The 19,722-nt window shown below is 44.0% G+C and overlaps 1 protein-coding gene and 1 long non-coding RNA gene across 3 annotated transcripts in view; one reads left to right on the forward strand and one right to left on the reverse strand.

Annotated features, from left to right (window-relative positions):
* NOTCH1 (notch receptor 1) overlaps positions 1-512 on the reverse strand; it is a 99,154-nt gene extending 98,642 nt beyond the window's left edge. Inside the window, exon 1 of the mRNA XM_085855155.1 lies at positions 1-512. This exon is cut by the window's left edge and continues 46 nt beyond it. Coding sequence (XP_085711281.1) covers positions 1-15 — 15 coding nt within the window. The 5' untranslated portion in view covers positions 16-512.
* Positions 513-794: 282 nt separating this feature from the next.
* LOC147013380 (uncharacterized) lies at positions 795-6,649 on the forward strand. Of its 2 annotated transcripts, none has more exons than XR_015051308.1 (3): positions 795-2,699; positions 3,945-4,051; positions 4,733-6,649. It is a non-coding gene; the product is annotated as an uncharacterized LOC147013380 (long non-coding RNA). The 2 variants fall into 2 exon arrangements; XR_015051309.1 differs by having other exon boundaries at positions 834-2,404; positions 2,578-4,051.
* Positions 6,650-19,722: the final 13,073 nt, after the last annotated feature.

A 19,722-nucleotide genomic window follows, 5' to 3' on the forward strand; every position in this document is an offset into this window, starting at 1 on the left:
TAACTCGGGCGGCATCGCTCCGGTGGGACTCGCACGCTGCGGAATCCGGGGCTTGGGAGCGCGGGGAGGCCGCCACGCAGCCAGGGGGGACGCGGGGTGGGCTCAAGTTTGGGTGGGAGAGCGCTGTCGGCTCGAAAAGAGGGACTGACGGGATGGCAATGGAGGGAGGGAATGAATGGGATGGGACCATGTGAGCTGGGACGGCGGGTGATGGGGGGAGGGGAGGGAGGGGGGATGAAGGCGATATGAAGCAGTCTCGATAAGCAAGCTTCGAAGACGATGCCTCGGGCGGCGGCACGATGAATTAGTTCCCGCAAGTTTGGACAATACACCCCTGGAATCGTCCTGCCGATCGGGGATACCGGGCTTCGTGATCCGATCCGGATCGACGGCGCTCGCGCAACAAGTGCGCAAAACTTTCTCAAACTTCTGAAAAAGTTTACAAACTTTTTCCTCCTCCAAAGGAATCGCCAAAAAGCGCAGGGGAGGGACGTGCGCGACAAGAGGATGGCGGAGGAGTCGGAGGGAATGAACAAAACTTGGTTACTGAACTTTGTAGAACATTTTTTAAAAAGAAAACTTTTCAGACAGACAGGAATTCCAATAAGCACTCATTGACATCGACTCGTAGGACAACGGAGCGACAGAGATTCTCGTCCTCCATCCAATTTGCACGACAAAAGCCTTAATGAGGAATAAATTATTCAAGAACTCACCGACCTCGAACATAATTTATGCGACCCCGCCCCCAACATTAACATAATTTATGCGAGCGCCCGACTCGCTTCCTAATAATAATAATGATAATGATGATGATTGCAAAATGATTCGAAACGGCCGAAGGAAGACGAAAGGCGCCGAGGGTTTTCGATCATCCTGATCCTTTTAATGGACAGCAACAACAACACACCGGGTAATCGATGTTAACAGAACAATGGACCGGGGAGTGGAACAAACGCTGCTCGTTCGTGTCACGGATGTTCACACCCGAACTAACACCTTTGAAGTGGTGCGTGTCAACCACCGAGCGGGTCCGGACCCATCCGGCCTCTTCAGAAGAGTCCAAAGCTGCCGAGGAGGTGCGAACACCTTGTAAGACTATTCGAAGTTCGACGTGTTGCGCCGCACACTGCCCCTGCTGCGCGCGTCGGAATCCAACACCTGGGTGTTCAAGGTTCCAGGTGCATCACACTCGTGTAATATTCCCTCTGGTTGTCGACAAAGTCGCTTTGATTCTCTCTGTGGTTAAAGATCCCGAAATGAGGATTTTTTTTTTTTTTGCGACCCTGAGACCCTACACAGCTCTTGGGGATGGCGGGTTGTTGTGAAAGCAGCTAGGGTGGGCAAGGTGTGTGTCCCCCACCAAGACTCTCCCAACTCCCCCATCCTGGGAGTGCATTGCCTGGAGGATGTGACGATGAGCTGCTGGGAAGATTGGGACGGGTGTTGTGCGGATGGAAGGTCTTCCTGTTCTTCGGTGCAGCGGAAAGCGAACTGTTAAGGGTCACGGTTGGTTTGGGCGAGGGGATGAGGGGTCTGTCCTGGAGACCTGGAGGGGGAGGGAAGGCTGTACTTTTCAACATGTCCATGTCTTCACCAAGGCCTTATACGTGCACCGACACACTTTAATGCCACGACAAGAACGATTCAGAAGACGACAGGACGTTCAAACATTTTTTGAAAACCACCAAGAATTCTCCATGAAGGTCCTCCATAAATGTCTCCAAACAAAGTGAGGTTTGAAGATGGACGTTGAGTTCCCCGTTGAAATGTGGTCCGAGTGAATACTTCTCCCAGAGACCCAGAAGGAAGGCGAACTCAAACCCGTTGACCGTGACGTCACGTGTGGAGCTCGACACATACTTGAAGCAAAGACCATCTCGTCTGGCTCCAGCGATGCTCCAAATTGTCCATCATGACGGTCATGTTATTGATCCAATGAGAGACCTTTTCTGGGTCACTGGTCTTGTTTCATCATGGTGTACGTACAAGTAGAGTACAAGACCTTTGTTCTCAGTGCCATTGACTCGTGGAGCACGGTTCCTCCACTAAAAGGGTCAGGATACAGCGTCCCACCCGGCAGTTAAATGGAAGACCTACAAAAAGTTCAGGTCTAATTTCTCCTTCCTCTGCAGAAAGGTCAAAGGCCATGTATAGTGATCCTTTACCAAGTTTGATGTGGGATCATTCCTCCAGCACTCTCACTCTCACTCTCTCCCCTCACTTACCTGCCCAGGTTGCACAACTTGATAACTGACTTATCAATACCTTTTCCCTCCAACAATCCTTCATTCCCATTCCTCCTAGCTGTACACGGGATTACTTTTCCCGGTCTCGCTGGATCTGATGATCATCGAAGACCCCATCTTACCGCCATGCCATGCTGTCAAGCACGTTCCTCGGGGTACTCTACCACCCTCACTAACCCCGTTTACGCTTCCCTTGACCGCTTCCCTACCCCGTTGGCTGCAATTGATATGTTGACTTGCTACCCTCTGTTGTCAAGACCTTTCATGAACCTTGACCTCCACAGAAAGAGTCCGTAAGGATTTTCGTTTTCCTCTTCACCTCCTACAGTTACGGTTCCATCGAGCCGTTGGAGGGATATGGTTGATGCGAAGCCACCATCAAATCATTTACACTGATCTAAGGCTCATGGAGGAGATTGAACACAAACCCCAGGACAAAGACATTCGGAGGTATCAGTGATACTTTAACGTGAATCACAAGGACATTAGTAGCCAATGGGTAAGCACATACATGAAAGGTCTATGGGATTTGAACCTGGGGTCCCTGCATCAGGAGCTCGGGGTTCGGATGGGAAAATGACCGAGCCCCATAAGTGGCAATCCCCATATCCAAACCCAATCGTCCCCCATAAGTGGCAGATCATGAAGCACCATCCAATCAGCATTGTCGTAATGAAGCACAATTGTGTCACCAGACTTGCAACTATAATTACAACCTTTGGGTGATTAATAGGAATAAGGATAATTTGCCTTGCCAGAGGAGAGGGTATTGCATTATTGGGGTCGTTTGTCTGTCTGTTTGTCCACACAGAACATGAGTGTGTTTCTTCGCAACCGCTTGTCAGATTGAGACGACATTTTCAGCACAGGAGCGACTACTCATGCAGAATGTTTGAATGATAATTATGACATCATACGTCACATGGTGTGGCAGCCACGTTGGAAAAACAGAAAAATTTGGACCTCTGTATCTCTGAAACCGCATCAAAGAAAAATAGAAACTTGGCAGATAGCAAGTACTCCTCATTGGGAATGAGAGTGATTTTTTTAGGATGTCATAGGTGCCTTTATTACGTCATCATTGCATATGTAGAACGCGACATCTGATCAGTATGAAAATTTGAGAGTTGTCTCGGGATAAAATGGTCCACAGAAAAAAAAAGATTTCTTGACGTATTGTTTAAAAGCCATTCTGCAGCCATATTGTTTAAAAAAAAAAAACAACGCTCAAGATCTTCTCTAAAATGTGTGAACAGATTGAGGCGATACATTAAATATATAACCGCCTATCCATGAGGAACAAAACGATCATACGTATGATGTCATAGGTCACATGCTTTGACAGCCATATTGGATTTACCCTAAAACCCATAAAAAGAATCTTCTCCAAAACAGCTGGACAGACCGAGGGCAAACATCACACTAATGTTCCCCAAACCTTGGGGATGCCAGGGTATTCACAAATAATTCATGTCACATGACCTGACAGCCATATTGGATTGAGCGAAAAATCTATTTTTTCAAAATCTTTCTCTTGAACCACTTCATCAATTGAGGTGAAACTTGAAAATTAAGATCCAACAGTGATATGGAATATGTGTTTTAAATTTCAACCTGATCGGATGAATGGTCTGGCAACTAGAATCGTTTTAATTTTTTTGATCTGGGTTCTTTTTGATTTTTTTTTTGTTGCAGAAGGCTCACTTAGTCGCAGCTGAAATGGGAATCCTATCCAGGTTCCTCCTGATGAATTCATCTTTGCCTTTTGCTTGTTTGGGTTCCTTATGATTACTCCAATGCAGGTGTGTACCTATTTGGTCTTCCATTTGATTTTAATTGAACATATTTTAATCCCATTCCAACTGAATAATAATAATAATAATAATAAACGTCATGGGTCAGGGGGAGTTGTCCAATCAAAGCGGGATGTCTTGGTAACCGGTCATCACTGCCAGCAGTTATAAAGAGGCAGTTCTAGTTATGTCTCTGATTAATTCTGTAACACTCAGTACACAAACACCATACAAAACAAGTCCTGGCGAGGGTTTGCGGTCTCTGGTCTTTTTCTTGTTGCATTTTGTGCAAGTGATATCAACAGTGGCATGCAACAATAACAGGTTGGATGTTTCGAAAAGTCCCAAGTTAGAGTGGCACAACTGGATTCCTGTTATATATTTATTTATTTTAAAATAAATTTATGGTTGGGGTCGAAAATTAAAGACTTGTCCGAGCTATCTCCCTTGTATATGAAAGTCTGACTTTTCTGCATTTTCCTGTTGTGCAGTCAAGCAAGGAAATTCTCTCTTTCTCTTTCTCTCCCTCTCTCTCTCTCTCTGAACATGCCACGTCATGCCATGCCCCAACTGCTCAAGGCAATTGCCCTCCTTGGGGGTATGGGTGGAATTAACTTTTACATATGGGGCTGTTCAAAATGTTCTCGCAATGATCTGTCTCTCTGTGTCTCTGTCTCTGTCTCTCGACAGGTGCAGTGCTGCCAAAAAAACCCCAAGGAAAGGATTACATTGCGTGGTCTGACTTTACCTTCCCAGCAGTAGTTATGGCAGGAATGTCATTTGTTCATGATCTGGTAACAACTCATCTACTCTTCGCCAAAGATCTTCAATGACCACCAACTAATGCTGTCAGACAGGACACCCAGGTCAACGTTCATGTGAGGGGACTGTGAACCTTGTGATGATGCTCTCCCTGCAAAGCACCCATCTGACTGAGTTTATAGTTGGGTTTGGAACCAAAACCACATTAAATAGTTCAACAACTGATGCGAACAAAAAAAAATTCCTACTCATTTACCTATGATATTGTTACGGCTGTGGAAATTTGCATTACACCATGAAGGGCCCGTAGGTGAGATATCTCTAAGTACATGTGTAGTTAGCCCAAACCCATTGTATAGAGGGAATTTATGCGATTCATTCGGGCTGCGATCCTTTGAGTTCAGCGTTTTTCTGTTCTATCTTTATTTTAAACCATCCACGTCTCAACAGCCATCACACAACAACCACCACGCCAGCCATCGTCACCAACTGCAACCACGCTCCAACCCTCGGACAACAACAACAACAACGCCAACAGCCACGACCTTTACCTTCACAACTCGCTCCCACATCATCGCATCACCGCCATAACCATCAAACCACCACCGAAAACCCTCCACCACCTTCACCTCTCTCCTTCTACGGCCATTCCCGCACCACCTGTGAACACTGAGCGTCGGCCTGTCTCGGGCCCGTTCGGCGATTGGTGCCGAATGCACCGAGCCGCGAGCGCAAATAGCAGCCTTTCCGAGGGAAAATTCGGATCAAGAACGCTACACGCCCACTTTTCCTCCGTCCAATTAGCAAGCACGGGGCGGCTTGGCCCCGCCTCCAGGCGAGTCTGTGTGAAATTGATATATGCAAATTCTAGGATCAGGGGAGGTTCATGACCCAGTTTCCTCCGACCAATGGCCGAGTGTGGCTCCGCCCCCGAGGTCATCCTGATCTGGATATTTGCATATTAGCTGCTCCTGCTAGCCTATAAAACGGCGAGCGCAAGGCGAATCGTGGCAGCGTGAGTCAGTTTTGGTTGGAGAGTGGAAGAGAGCCAGGGGAAGAGAGTGTCATCGAGAGAGTTGGGTTCTGGAGTCGGCTGAGAAGAGTTGCGGGAAGAGGCAAAGGAGCTCGGGTCCGAGGCGAGAAGGACGGCGGACGGCGGTCCGCGACGAGGTCACGGTGTGGGATCGCTCGTCGCGGGACTCAAGCCAGCCAGCCATTCTTCTCCCCCAGGGCATCAACAATTCCCCCTTTCCCCCGCGCTGAGATAGTGCAAAAAGGGGCCCCGTTCCCACCCCACTCCAAACGTCGTGCCAACGAAACCCGCCAAGGAGCATGGAATCGGGGCACAGCCACGCAGCCACATCTGCAGCTCGCCCACCAACGCGTCACGAGGATGCAGGTAGGACCCCCCCCCCCGGTCTCGCGGACCTGGCCGCTCCTCAGGGTCATGCGCACAATTGGCCTACAGGCCTGTCTGCCCCCTTGTCTATGAGGGTGGCTTCTTTCCTTTGCTTTTGTGTAAATGTGTGTTGGCGCCGTCTGTAAAGTAGAACTGCATAAGTGTTGCCATGTGTGCGCGTAGTCGGAAGTAACTCTGCGTCATTGTTGCTTTTGTTTTGGTTGCTATATGTGCATTTTGACTGTATGGCTGTATATGTGTGCTTTCCGTGTGCCGGGAAATAAATGTGCTTTGTGTGAACTGTTTTCCCATTTCGCTTCGTCTTTTCTTTATTGACCCTCCATCCTGCTTCACGTAAAGGGTTCGTAGTGGGTGCAAAACGCCCGGTAAATAATCTGAACTGTCGAGGTCGACGATAACACCGCTCGGTTATCCCGATAGTACGGAACGGGCCGCCCAAGCGGCTCGTGTCTGGAGTCGACCTATGGCGAGGTACGATCGCCCGGTTTACCATCCGCGTGGGTACTTAGGTAGGTCGAGTTTGGTGAACAACCCTATCCTACGCGAGTGGCCGATTGGCACGATTGTGGTGAGGTCGAAAGGCCCACCCGTGACTGGCTCCGGGCGATAGTTCCCGGAGGGTCATGACTGAATTGTCCGTCTGGTGGGCGATGCGGTCGTGATTCGAGTGACATGGCCGTCCGCACGCCGGCGGGCGCGAATTCGCAACAATATGTTTTCTGAGCAATTTGTGTCCTACATTTGAATTGTGCACAAGTTCCTCCATGATCCTTAGATTTTTGTAAAATATCATACATGTCGGAGATAAACACCTTAGAAGACATACTATGGACAAGTTGGGTCACCTGATCAAGATTGTGTTATTTACGCTTTAATAAACCATCAAGAGGATTGATGTTTAAATCTGTAACAACTAGAGAGTTCATATAACACGTTATCCCATGTCATGTTCAAGTACAGCATGCACTTCAATATAAAATAAACATCATTTAAAAAAATTATTCCAGAATTTAGCACTTACACACCTCATTTCGCTAGTGAAAGTCTTATACACCTTATTTAACACGTCCAAGTACTGCTAAAAGGAAGGGTTTTGTAAGTGTAAAGAAGGCGATTTGTGTTCTACTGTGTTCAAGTATATAATTAAATGTAAATTAAATAAACATTGCAAAAGTCATATAAATAAATAAATTCAGGAATTTTGTTTTTTTTTACTTGCTCGAGGCTCGTCAAAGAGCTATGACACAGAACAAAGAAATCAGGCCACAACACAACAAAGGGAAGAGCAGGAGAAAGGGGATACACCAACAGCAGGGTGGAGGGAGAAAGTACTGTAGATAGACGGAAAAACAAGGGATGTAGGTGATGATGAGGGGTAAGGGAGAACGTAAGGGGTGGACAAGATGGATACATAAACAAAATTTTGGGAGGGGTGGAGGTGGTTTAAAGGGTGTCAAAAATATCGTGGTTTTGGGTGGGGGTCACCTGATCATTGAAAAATACAAAAAAATGGTCACCTGAAAATAGAGAGGATTTCACTGAGATGGTGGTAAACAGTTGTCTTGAACTCCTGGAGAGAAGAATGAGATTGCAGAGAGTATGGAAGGTGGTTCCATAGGTGGGGAAAAAAAAAGAGGAATAAATGAGTAGAGGTGGACAGTTTCACGAGGTGGACCAGGTGTGTCCTGCAGATACCTTTGGGGGAATGGGTCCAGAAATAAGGTGGAAGAAGACAGAAAGACCACCGATCTATTTGCAATGGCGAAGTGATCGGCCCATCGACTCAACTTTATCGTGAGAGATCCCAATGATATCAAAGGCCATTGTTTCAAGGCATCAAGCTGTACAAGATGTGAGATGGGGAGCCAGCCCCGAGTGGAGAGCAGTACTCCATCAAGCTCCGGATGAAAGCCTTGTCGGTGGATCGGAGCTCATGTGTGCCAAGGAAGAACTTTGTATGATGGAGGATGCCCAGTCGCCATCTGGCTTTTGAGGCCAACTTTCAAATGTGGCTTGTCAAAGAGAGATTGTGGCTGAGAGTGAGACCCAAAAGTTTAAGTGACTGAACCTCTTTGAGAGGGTTGTTGAGAAAGTAGATGGGAGGGTTTGCGGTATGGTCCTTTTGGTGAAAGAGGAAGAGGGTGAGTGAGTGTGTGGGATTTCTTAGGATTGAAAGGTATATTCCAAGTTTTTGACCAGTTTGTGATTTCATCACGGTCTGAGGAGAGGGAAGAGGTTGCTGCCTGTCTGTCAGAAGGCTGAGGGATGTCATGGCAGACAATGGAGACATCAGCAAAGAGATAAAGAGGATTTTCCAGAGTCAGTGAGAGCATTGATGAAGATTAGGAATACGATGGGGCTGAGAAAACTGCCTTGGGGTACTCCAGCCTTGACAGGGAGAGGAGATTAAAGGGTTCCATTGAGAGCCACACATTGTCTACAAGAGTGGAGGAAGTCAGTAATCCAAGGGTCAAGATGGCTTTCAATTCCATAAGCAATTTGGACAGCAAATCAGGATGCCAGACTCTGCATTAAAAGCTCAAGATATGGCCAGAGAGATGGTCCTGATCTCATGTCTGACATTGAGGGGCTCCAAGATTTTTGGGAGAGTAGAAGCAGCATGCCCAAGGTAGAGTGACCGGATGACCCAAATAAATGATCTGAGATGAGGCTGTTGGAGAAAAGGAATGATTTTATGTCAAATGTGATGATGGATTCCATGCACTTGCTGAAGATTGGATGTAAGCTAATTTGTCTGTAGTTAAGGGGATCAGTTTTTTTCCACCTTTTTCATGTATTGCTGTGATGTTGGTTGATTTCCAAGCAGATGGAAGATGGCAGAGAAAGGAAGTGCCAGAGCAGCAGAGCAGCATATACACCACCATTTTACCGCCGTTGACGCAGCATCATATACATCACCCCATCCAACACTTTACATGAGTTATTCGTGCCTGTTGTATCATTGTTTGTGTCCTTTATGACGTCCTTAAATACAGTAAATTTTCTGTTTGGAATGATTTTCAATTTTGTTTCACCGCCAGACAGACAGAGGAAAAATATTATCTCACTCCTCTCTGAGCATGTACGATTGGGCGAATTCAGAATCAAAGTACTGTTAAACTATAGGTTTGATTTCCGATTCATGTTCAAAATAAAACATTAAATTTAAATTCAGTTGTTCCTCGATCATAAACTGATGTTTGTTGACAGACAGATACACGGATGGTCATGAACCAATTGCTTAACCCCACTTTTTGCTTTGCATGCGTGGGGTAAATATCAATTACAAATTGGTTTTAAAGCCTACCTTAAAACGAGAAGACATAAACTCCTCGAGCTATGTGTGCAGGAGCAGATCCTGATGCTCACTATAGTCCCCTACGTGAGATGTACTGGTGTGTTACATATATATATATATATATATATATATATATATATATATATATATATATATATAGAGAGAGAGAGAGAGAGAGAGGAGAGAGAGAGAGAGAGAGAGAGAGAGAGAGAGAGAGAGAGAGAGAGAGAGAGAGAGAGAGAGAGAGAGAGAGAGAGAGAGAGAGAGAGAGAGAGAGAGAGAGAGAGAGAGAGAGAGAGAGAGAGCTCTTTCTAACCACTGACTGATATTAAAGATCGGTCCCTTCCGGGTGACGAAGAAAGCTGAAATTTTGCATTCCAATGGACATCGAAGCCAATACACCAGAAAAAAAACGTACAGAATCATCGGAAGACATGCACAAATGAAAATATCAACAAATGAAAAAAAAATGAAAATAAATAAATGAAAAAAATCAAATGCTGGTGAGTGACCCGGGACAATGAGGAAGCACAGTTCATATACTTACACACACACACACACACACACACACACACACACACACACACACACACACACACACACACACACACATATATATATATAAATATATATATATATATATATATATATATATATATATATATATATATATATATATTTCCCTGTGTCGTAAGAGGCGACCAGGGTTGCGTCAGGAAGGGCATCCGGCGTAAAACATGTGCCAAATCACTATGCAGATCATGCGGATGATTCGCTGTGGCGACCCCTAAAGGAGGGAGCAGCCGAAAGAAGAAGAAGAAGATATGTATGTCGACATACATATGTGTGTGTGTGTATATATATATATATATATACACACACACATTTGTATATATACATATGTATATACACACATATACATAAATATTGTTACGAATTTCAGTCCACCCGGCATACGATCAGCCACGTAACTTGAATCGCGACCGCGTCGCCCACCGGAACGGACAATTCAGTCGTGACCCTCCTTGGAACTACCGCCAGGAACTAGTCACGGGTGGGTCTTTCGACCACACCACAATCGTGCCAATCGGCCACCCGCGCAGGATAGGGATGTTCGCCAAACTCGACCTACCTAAGTACCTGCGCGGGTAGTTAACCGGGCGATCGTACCTCACCACTGGCCGGCCTAGGACACGAACCGCTTAAGCGGTCCGTTCCGTGCTTCAGTGATAACCGAGCGGTGTTATCGCCGGCACCGACGGACGTGATTATTTACCGGGTGCTTACACCCCACCTCCCAATTCCTTCCGTGATGCAAGATGGAACTTTCAAACAAGGGAAAGGACGCAACGAAACGGGGAACAGTTCAACAAGCACATTTATTGCACACTCAGACAAGGTAAGCGTGTATTCACAGCCATACAGTAAGAATGCAATTTACAAGCAAGAGTGACAACCGAATAAAGCAATGTTTATTTACATGCACTTAAACAGTTTCTAATTTACAAGACATGGCACCACAACACGAATTCAAAGAAAAAGCAAGAAAAGACCCCCTCATAGACAAGGGAGTCAGACTGGGCCCGTGGGCCTAATGCGCGTGGAACCTGTATGAGCGGCCAGGTCCACGGGACCGAAGGGTCTTACCCGCACCCTCGTGGCGCGATGGCGGGCAAGCCGCGATGTCAGCGTAGCTGCGCCTGGCTTTGTGCCCTTGGCGTGGTCGGCGAGCTCTCTCCAGCGCTCCCCGTCTGCCTTTCCCGTCGGCTTCAAGCTCCGTCTCCCGACTCGACTGCCCCGCCGACACTGCTGCTGCCACTCCACTGCTCCCACTTTTCCGCGCTCTCCAGACCCTCCAGACTGCCACCTTCTGCGCTCTCCAGACCCTCCAGACTTGACTTTTCTGCCGCGAGCTGCACCGAGCTCACGCTTATATAGCCCGGGGGAGGGGCGTCTATGCAAATTTCTGGATCACAGCGGGTTCGGAGGCGGGGCCACACCACCCGATGCTCAGCCATTGGGCGGATGAAAAGGGGGCGTGAAGCATTCCTGATCAGCTTTTTGAGGCGAAAGGAATGCATTCACAGCCCATGGCACAATGTGTGGTAGAAAGGCGGAGGTGGTGGGAGTTTGGTTGTTGGCGGGCGTCGTTTGAGAATGGCGGTGAAGCGATGTTTGCGGGATGGAGTTGTGGAGGTAAAGAGGCAAAGGTGGTGGTGTTTGAGTTGTAGTTGTTTGGGAATAATGTTGGTGGTGGCGACTTGATTGTTGGGATATGATTGGTCCAAAATAATGACAGAGAAAATAAAAACGGCTATCTCAAAGGATCGCAGCCCTGTGAACACGGAAATTCCCTTTAAACAACGGTGGGGAAATCTAACTCCACAATTACTTATCGTCATAACTGATCTAAGGCCCCTTAATGGTGATCTGCGAATTTCCACAGCCGTAACAATATATACATATATACTGTGTGTGTGTGTGTGTGTGCATATATATATATATATATATATATATATATATATATATATATATATATATATATATATATATATATATATATATATATATATATATATATATATATATATATATATATATATATATATATATATATATATATATATATATATATATATATATATATATATATATATATATATATATATATATATATATATATATATATATATATATATATATATATATATATATATATATATATATATATATATATATATATATACATATATATATATACATATACCAGGGGACACACAAGTTATCTTTTGCCATGTGTGTGTCACACTCTTTTATTTTTTTTTTGTTATCCAATTCCATACCCCTGGGCCACTTGGCCCATTTTTTCCAGGGTGCACAACCGGGATAATTTTTACCCCGCGCACGCGAAGGAAGAAGCGGAGTTAAATAGGTTCATGTCCATCCATCTGCCGACAAACGTCAATTTATGATGAAGGAAAAACTTATTTTGACTAAATCTTATATTTTGGATTTGAATTGGAGCATGAGTAGGAAGACAAGTTTGCCGTTTTACCTTGCTTTGTTTTTTAATTTGTCCTGTCCACACATACGCAGAGAGGAATGTGATAATATTTTTCCTCTGTCTATCTGGGAGTGAAATAAAATTTAAAAAACATCCTAACAGGAAACTTACTGTTTTTAAGAACGTCATAAGGGACACAACAACAGGCACGACTAACTCCCGTACCATGTTCAGGTGGTGTTATCAACTGCATAAATGGAGGTAAGTTCCAGAATTTATTTCTACAACTTTTAAAATCTTTCTTTTATTCAAAATGAATTAAACACTTGAACACTGTGGAAGACAAATTGCCTCCTTATCACTTCCAAGAACCTCCAGTTTAACAGCACTTGGCCATATTAAATGGGATGGTGTAATAGGGTAATGTATAGGGCAGAACGGTAGTGCCAAACTTACAGAATTTTTTTAATGATCGTTAAAATCATATTTAAACACTGCATGAAGTTATCATGTTCTTCGAACTCTGTAGTTTAATACAGAGCTGGGAACCACCTTTCCTAGTCAGAGGGCTAAAACAAACTTGATGGGGGCTGGATATATGCTCGTTGATATATTGGCAATTCAACCAGAACTTTTGCGGACAAGTAATGCAACTATTGCACATATATAATTATTATAACGCAGCCTTCTCGATAGGCTAATGCTGTCAATGGCTTGTTTTATTCTCCCAAAACAGTAAAGTTTACCACTTCACTGATACATTCATTCACAAAAAAAATCACCATCTGAAAATTCCTTTCATTTGTTTGCAATCTTAAAATCTACTGCACAGCCAGCACAGGCAATGTTATTTTCCTCGATGCTATTTTTTTTTGAGAAAAAAAAGTGTTCATTGTACAAAAAAAAGAGAAAATTTTTCAACTTTATTACCTTCACATTCTGCGAAAGGTTATGTTTTGGTCGGCGTGTATTTATTTATTTATTTATTTATTTGTAATCTTGTGATTCGTATAACTCAAAAAGTATTAAACCGAATTGCATGAAATTTGGTGGGATGATTGGTTATTAGCCAGGAAGCATTCGATTAGATTTTGGGATCGTTCGGGTCAAAGGTCAAGGTCACGAAAAGGTCAAAATCGTCTTTTTACGACAACACGGTCAATTTTTATTCAATTTGCATGCAACTAACGCCAAAATGTTCAGAATTCAACGCCTCATCTTGTGATATGCAATATGACACAATGACGCCCATACTCTTGTTACCGGTTCGGGGTCAAAGGTCAGGGGGGTCACGACCTTGAAAAATATGCGGTTTTTGTCATAACGCGGTCAATTCTTGTCCGCTTTACATGAACCCAGCACCAAAATGTTCAGAATTTAATGCCCAATCTTGTGACACAATTACGTCATAACACATGTCACCGGTTGGGGTAAAATGTCGGGGGAGGGGGTCACTCCCTTGAAAAAATATGCGGTTTTCGGCATAACTCAGTCAATTCTTATTCAATTTGCATGAAACCAGCATCAAACGAGATTTCCTTCTCTTGTTGAAACGTTGTATTCACCGAGCTTGCGAGTGAAGACTCGCCAAAACGACGTGAGTTGATTGTTGTTTAGTCCATAACCCCCGATAGTCGGGGGGGGGTCATGACATTATAGATATGTGGTTTGTGTCATAAGACCATTCATATGAAACCAGTTCCCCACACTCATACCAAGAACAAAAAAAGTAGTGGCGGCGAAGGTATGCGCTCTATGAGTGCCCGTTCTAGTTCCTTCTTGTTTTGATCTCTTGCAACATTCACAGTTTGCTTGCTTTGAGGATTAATGTCTCTTCAGGATGTATTATTGAATCATTTGAACCCTGAGCTCCTTGGATCATCAGCCTCCCCCCCCCCCACCCTGGGCTCCCTGGAGAAAAATAACTGAAAAGTTGAAATTTGTTTTATTTTTGTTTTCTGCCTGTAAAAAATGTTGTTCTCGCGCTGTAATTACAATGAACAAGGAAATCCAACAGAGGTGGAGGCCATTCATCCCATCATGCCTGCGCGAACACCACACCAACCCATCTACACAGGATCCAAGGAAGAAAATGCAAAATAAAGTTTTTAATTAATGAAATAAAAATATATTTTTAAAATGTAGGTTTTTTTGGTAGTTTTTTGTTTGTTTATTTATTTATTCCTTTTCTTCCCCTTGGGGAGGGGGCATGGGCTTGGTTAAAAACCACAACATCAACCACACAACCCCCTTTACAAGACCCCCACCAACAGCACTCTGCACACAATCACCAATTAATACTCAAACTACATAAAAGTTTTATCAACATCCACATACCCCTCTATCTCAATAACTTCCAGGTACCTATCTAATTGGAATTTAAACATATCTACTTTTTCTGCTGCCACTACCTTTCCAGGGAGACCATTCCATACATTAACCACTCTGAGTGAAAGTCCCCTACCCTACTACTGTCTTAACTCTCCTCTTCTTTACTTTCAAGCTATGGCCCCTGGTTCTATCACTGTCTACTCTGCTGAATAATTCATCTGCACTTATTTTATTTCTACCTTTCATTATCTGAAACATCTCCATCATATCTCCTCGTAACCTCCTCCTTTCTAGTGTATAAAACCCTGTCTCCTTCAGCCGCTCCTCATAGCTGATTCGAGCTCGGCCCGGAATCAATCTAGTAACCCTGTGCTGAACCCTCTCTATGGCATGTATGTCCTTCCTGAGTTGTGATGACCAAAGCTGGACACAATATTCTAGATGTGGCCCTCACTAAATTCCTGTACAATGTTAACACCACCTCTTTTGATTTCTAATTGATTGATCCCCCTCCGAATACAACCTAAACCCAATTTGCTTTACCGATAGCTGACTGGTACTGTGCTGCCTGCTTACCTCCCGTATGTATTACCACCCCCAGATCCTTCTCCTGTGTGACACACTCCAAAATTACCCCTTACATCCTGTAATCTCTATTTTCATTGTTCTTTCCCATCCCCAACACTTTACACTTGCTCAGGTTAAAATCAATCTGCCAGTCTTTTGCCCAATCTATGCAAATATCAATACTTTCCTGTATCTGATCACCACCCCCTCTGCTATCCACTTCACCCCCAAGCTTTTGTCATCTGCAAATTTTAAAAGCCAACTCTTCACCGCACTATCCAAATCATTGATGTAAATAATGAATAGTATGGTCCGAGTACTGATCCCTCAGGTACCCCACTACTTACATCCTCCCAGCAAGACATCCTCCCACTCACAACCACTCTTTGCTTCCTACCACGAAGCCAGTTTGAAATCCAGTTAGCTACCTGACCAGCCACTCCACAAGCCCTCACTTTGGCTAACAACCTCCGATGTGGTCCCTTATCAAATGCCTTCTTAAAGTCTAGATATACTATGTCCACTACCTTTCCCTCATCCACCCAATCAGACACTGCTTCATGGAATTCTCAAATATTTGTTAAACAGGAACTACCTTTGGTAAACCCATGCTGACTACCTTTAATTAGCTTGCATTTATTTAAATGGTTCCTCATCTGGTCCCTAATTAACATCTCCAACACCTTCCCCACAACTGAAGTCAAACTCACAGGTCTATAGTTTCCCAATTCTTCTCTGGATCCTTTATCAAATAATGGTGTTACATTTACTACTCTCCAATCCTCTGGTACTTGTCCTGGCTCCAGTGAACCATTGAAAATATCCGTTAACATCTCACTTACCTGCTCAGCCACCTCCATCAATACTCTCGTGTGCATGTTATCTGGACGCGGAACCTTATCTTCTCTTAGATTTCCCAGCTGTTCCTTCACTTCCTCCACTCCAACCTGGATCTTCTGTAAAAGCCCTTCCTCACCTCCTCAGTAGATATTCTCAGTTATTGGAAATTCTCCTGACTATTCTTGTGTAAAAGTTGAAGAAAAATATCTGCTTAATAAGCCTGCCATCTTACTTTCATCACTAACCACTCTCCCGGTGCTATTCCTCAATGGGAACACACTGGTCCTAACCTGTTATTTTCCCCTGATATACTTAAAGAAATTCTTGCTATTATGTTTAATATTCTTCACCATATCCTTCTCATACTCTCTTTTGGCTTGCCGAGTTATTTTCTTAACTTGCCTCTGTTTACTCCGATAGTGATAGATATCTAACTCCAGTCCTGTTATTTTAAACCTAATAAATGCCTTCTGCTTCTCCTTTATAACATTCATCATCTCACGACTCAACCACCCTGGTCTCTTTCTGCTTCTACTTTTACACCTCATTGGAATGTACTTGCTCTACACTCGACACATTTGGTCCTTGAAGGTTTCCCATTTCTCTGATGCTGATTCTCCTGTTGTTGGAGTCTCCCAATCCACATCACCCAACTCTATCCTCATACCCTCAAGGTTTCCCTTTCTGAAATCTAATAGCCTTACCCTACTATCCTGAACTCTAACCCTCAACAGAATCTTTGCACACACAATGTTATGGTCACTTGCTCCTAAATGCTCCCTACCTCCACCTCGTCCACCATATTGGGATCATTACTTAAAAGGAGGTCGAACACTGCACTTCCCCTCGTTGGCTTATGTACAAACTGGGTTAAAAAGCAATCTTGGACTAAAACTAGGAAATCCTCATCTGCTCTGCCCTTTCCCTGTTCCTGGACCCAATTTATCCCTATCAAGTTAAAATTCCCCATAATCAATACTCTTCCCTTACCACATTCCTTTTTGAATTCTGGATGTACTCTTCCTTCCTCCTCTTCATTCCCACCCAGAGCCCTATAAAAGCATCCTACCAGTATCTTACTGTTTTTACAATCTCTAATCTCTACCCACACAGATTCCTCAACATTTATTCCTTTCTTAATGTCACCTCTTTCTCTTGATACAATGTTGTCCTTTACCCAGATTGCTACTCCTCCTCCTGGTCTCTCCTTCCTATCACACCGATACACCTTGTAGCCTTCTAATCCTGTCCTCCAGTTTATCTCCTCCTCAAACAATGTCTCTCACTGCAACTATATCTTACTCATCGCTATCAATTTTGGCTTCAAGCTCGTCCATCTTATTATTTAAACTTCTGCCATTGGTATAGAATATATTTAAGTTTTCCCTTCCTGTAATTCTATTTTCCTGCCTTGCCTTACTCATCCCAATTACATCATCCGTTCCTTTCTAAATACCTTCCCCACTCTCCACTGACCGAAAAAAGCCTGAATTCCTTCCTCAATTCCCACTGCAAACCTTGCTGCCCCCTTTTCCATTTAATATACGGCCATCATTTTGGAAACACTCCCTTTGTCCCTGAAATGATTCCCACTGCTTTATAAATGTAAAACCTTCCTCCCTACACCATTCTTCCAGCCAGTGGTTGATGTCTATTGCTCTGCTCATAATTTCCATATCGTTTCCTAATCGTGGGAGGATCCCAGAAAACATGACATCACAACCCTTTGCTTTCAGCTGCTTACCCAACATCCTGTATCGATTTTTTAAAACCTTCCCTACATTATTCGCACCTCTGTGTACCACAACCAACTTCTTCCTGCCGTGACCCGATACAATATCGTTTCCCGTTCCTTCAACGTCCCTAACTCAGGCCCCCCTAACAAACGGACGTCAACGTTGTCAGACGGAATGAAAACCCGTCATTCTTGTTACAAAAACAGCTAAAATTGATGGAAAAGCGGCCGAAATTGAAACCAACACAGTAATTATGGTCGCAATAGCAGATATAATGGAAACCAACACGTTTATTCTACACGCAAGAACGGTCGTGACGGACACAAGAACGGTCAATCCCAAAAAAGATTGGTGGGGAAGGGAAGCAACATCGGTTATTTCGGTCACGAAACGGCGGAGACCGAAGCGAAAGCGATTCATTCCGGTTACCAGAATGTGGAAAACATGGCGGCTTGAAAAGTTGTTGAAGTTATGGTAAGTTAACTTTGACGAAGTCTGCCTTGAATATATCATGTCTGTTAATGAAAACCCGTTTGTGGTCCGGGATATTATACAAGCAGCGATAAATGCGCCTCGACTTAATGTGTGGCTGACATTTGGTGAAATTCGTGCCCCCGTGCTGCAGCGATCAGTGACGATTGATCGTTTATATTTGCAAGAGGTAAAATTTGATAGTAATAATAAATTGTAAATTCCAATAAAATAACAAAGTTAATATGAAGTAAAAACTGTAAAAAGATCCCATACACGATCCCCTCTGTTGAACTGGGCCTACACAACTAGCGATCCTACACTCGGGGGCTCGAAATACAGGCAAACCAAACATTATCATCACAACAAAATTCCGTTTAATAAATTGTTAAAACTACATCAGATACTACCCACTATATATTATCTATATTACATTTATGTTCGAGGCACAAGCACTAAAAATTTACATCCCGTAACAGGTCGTTCTACTGCATCCGCCATCTTGTTCGCACTCCAGTAACCGGAATGAACCGCTTTTGTTTCGCTCTCGAACGTTTCACGACGGAAATAACCAACCTTGCTTCCTTTCCCCATCAATCTATTTCGGGATTGTCCGTTCTTGTGTCCGTCACGACCGTTCTTGTGTTTAGAATAAACATGTTGGTTTCCATTATATCTGCTATTGTGACCGTAATTACTGTGTTGGTTTCAATTTCGGCCGCTTTTTCGTCAATTTTAGCTGTTTTTGTAACAAGAATGACGGGTTTTCATTCCGTCTGACAACGTTGGCGTCCGTTTGTTAGGGGGGCTTGTAACTCTCGCTCCTTCAAAACTACACAGAATTCTGTGTCCACAATCCTTCCTGCAGATTGAAGAATCAACATATTTAATAATCTCATCACCCACAAAAAATTGTCTCCCTCACCTCATGTCTACCAATTTCCATTGCTGCACCTCCACCACTGCCTGCACCAGATGCACCTCTGCCAATGCCTACCCCCGCTGCACCATCACCACTACCTGCCCCCGCTGCACCGTCACCACTACCCGCCCCCGTTGCACCGTTAAATTACAAATAAATTGAATTTTGAATCAAAGACTCTCTTGCTTTCTTCTTTTTTGAGTTTATCGCCAGTACTCTACTTTGTGGAGCGAAAGCAGCAGTTATTTCCCAGCTTTCCGACACATGAGAATCATTCACAGTCCGTGCACCAGTGTGTTGTCTTGCAACGTTTTGGCAAAACCTTGTCC

Source organism: Eptatretus burgeri, chromosome 14, assembly GCF_056783735.1.
Source record: "Eptatretus burgeri isolate ZD-2024b chromosome 14, Ebu_testis_v1, whole genome shotgun sequence".
NCBI lineage: Eukaryota > Metazoa > Chordata > Myxini > Myxiniformes > Myxinidae > Eptatretus > Eptatretus burgeri.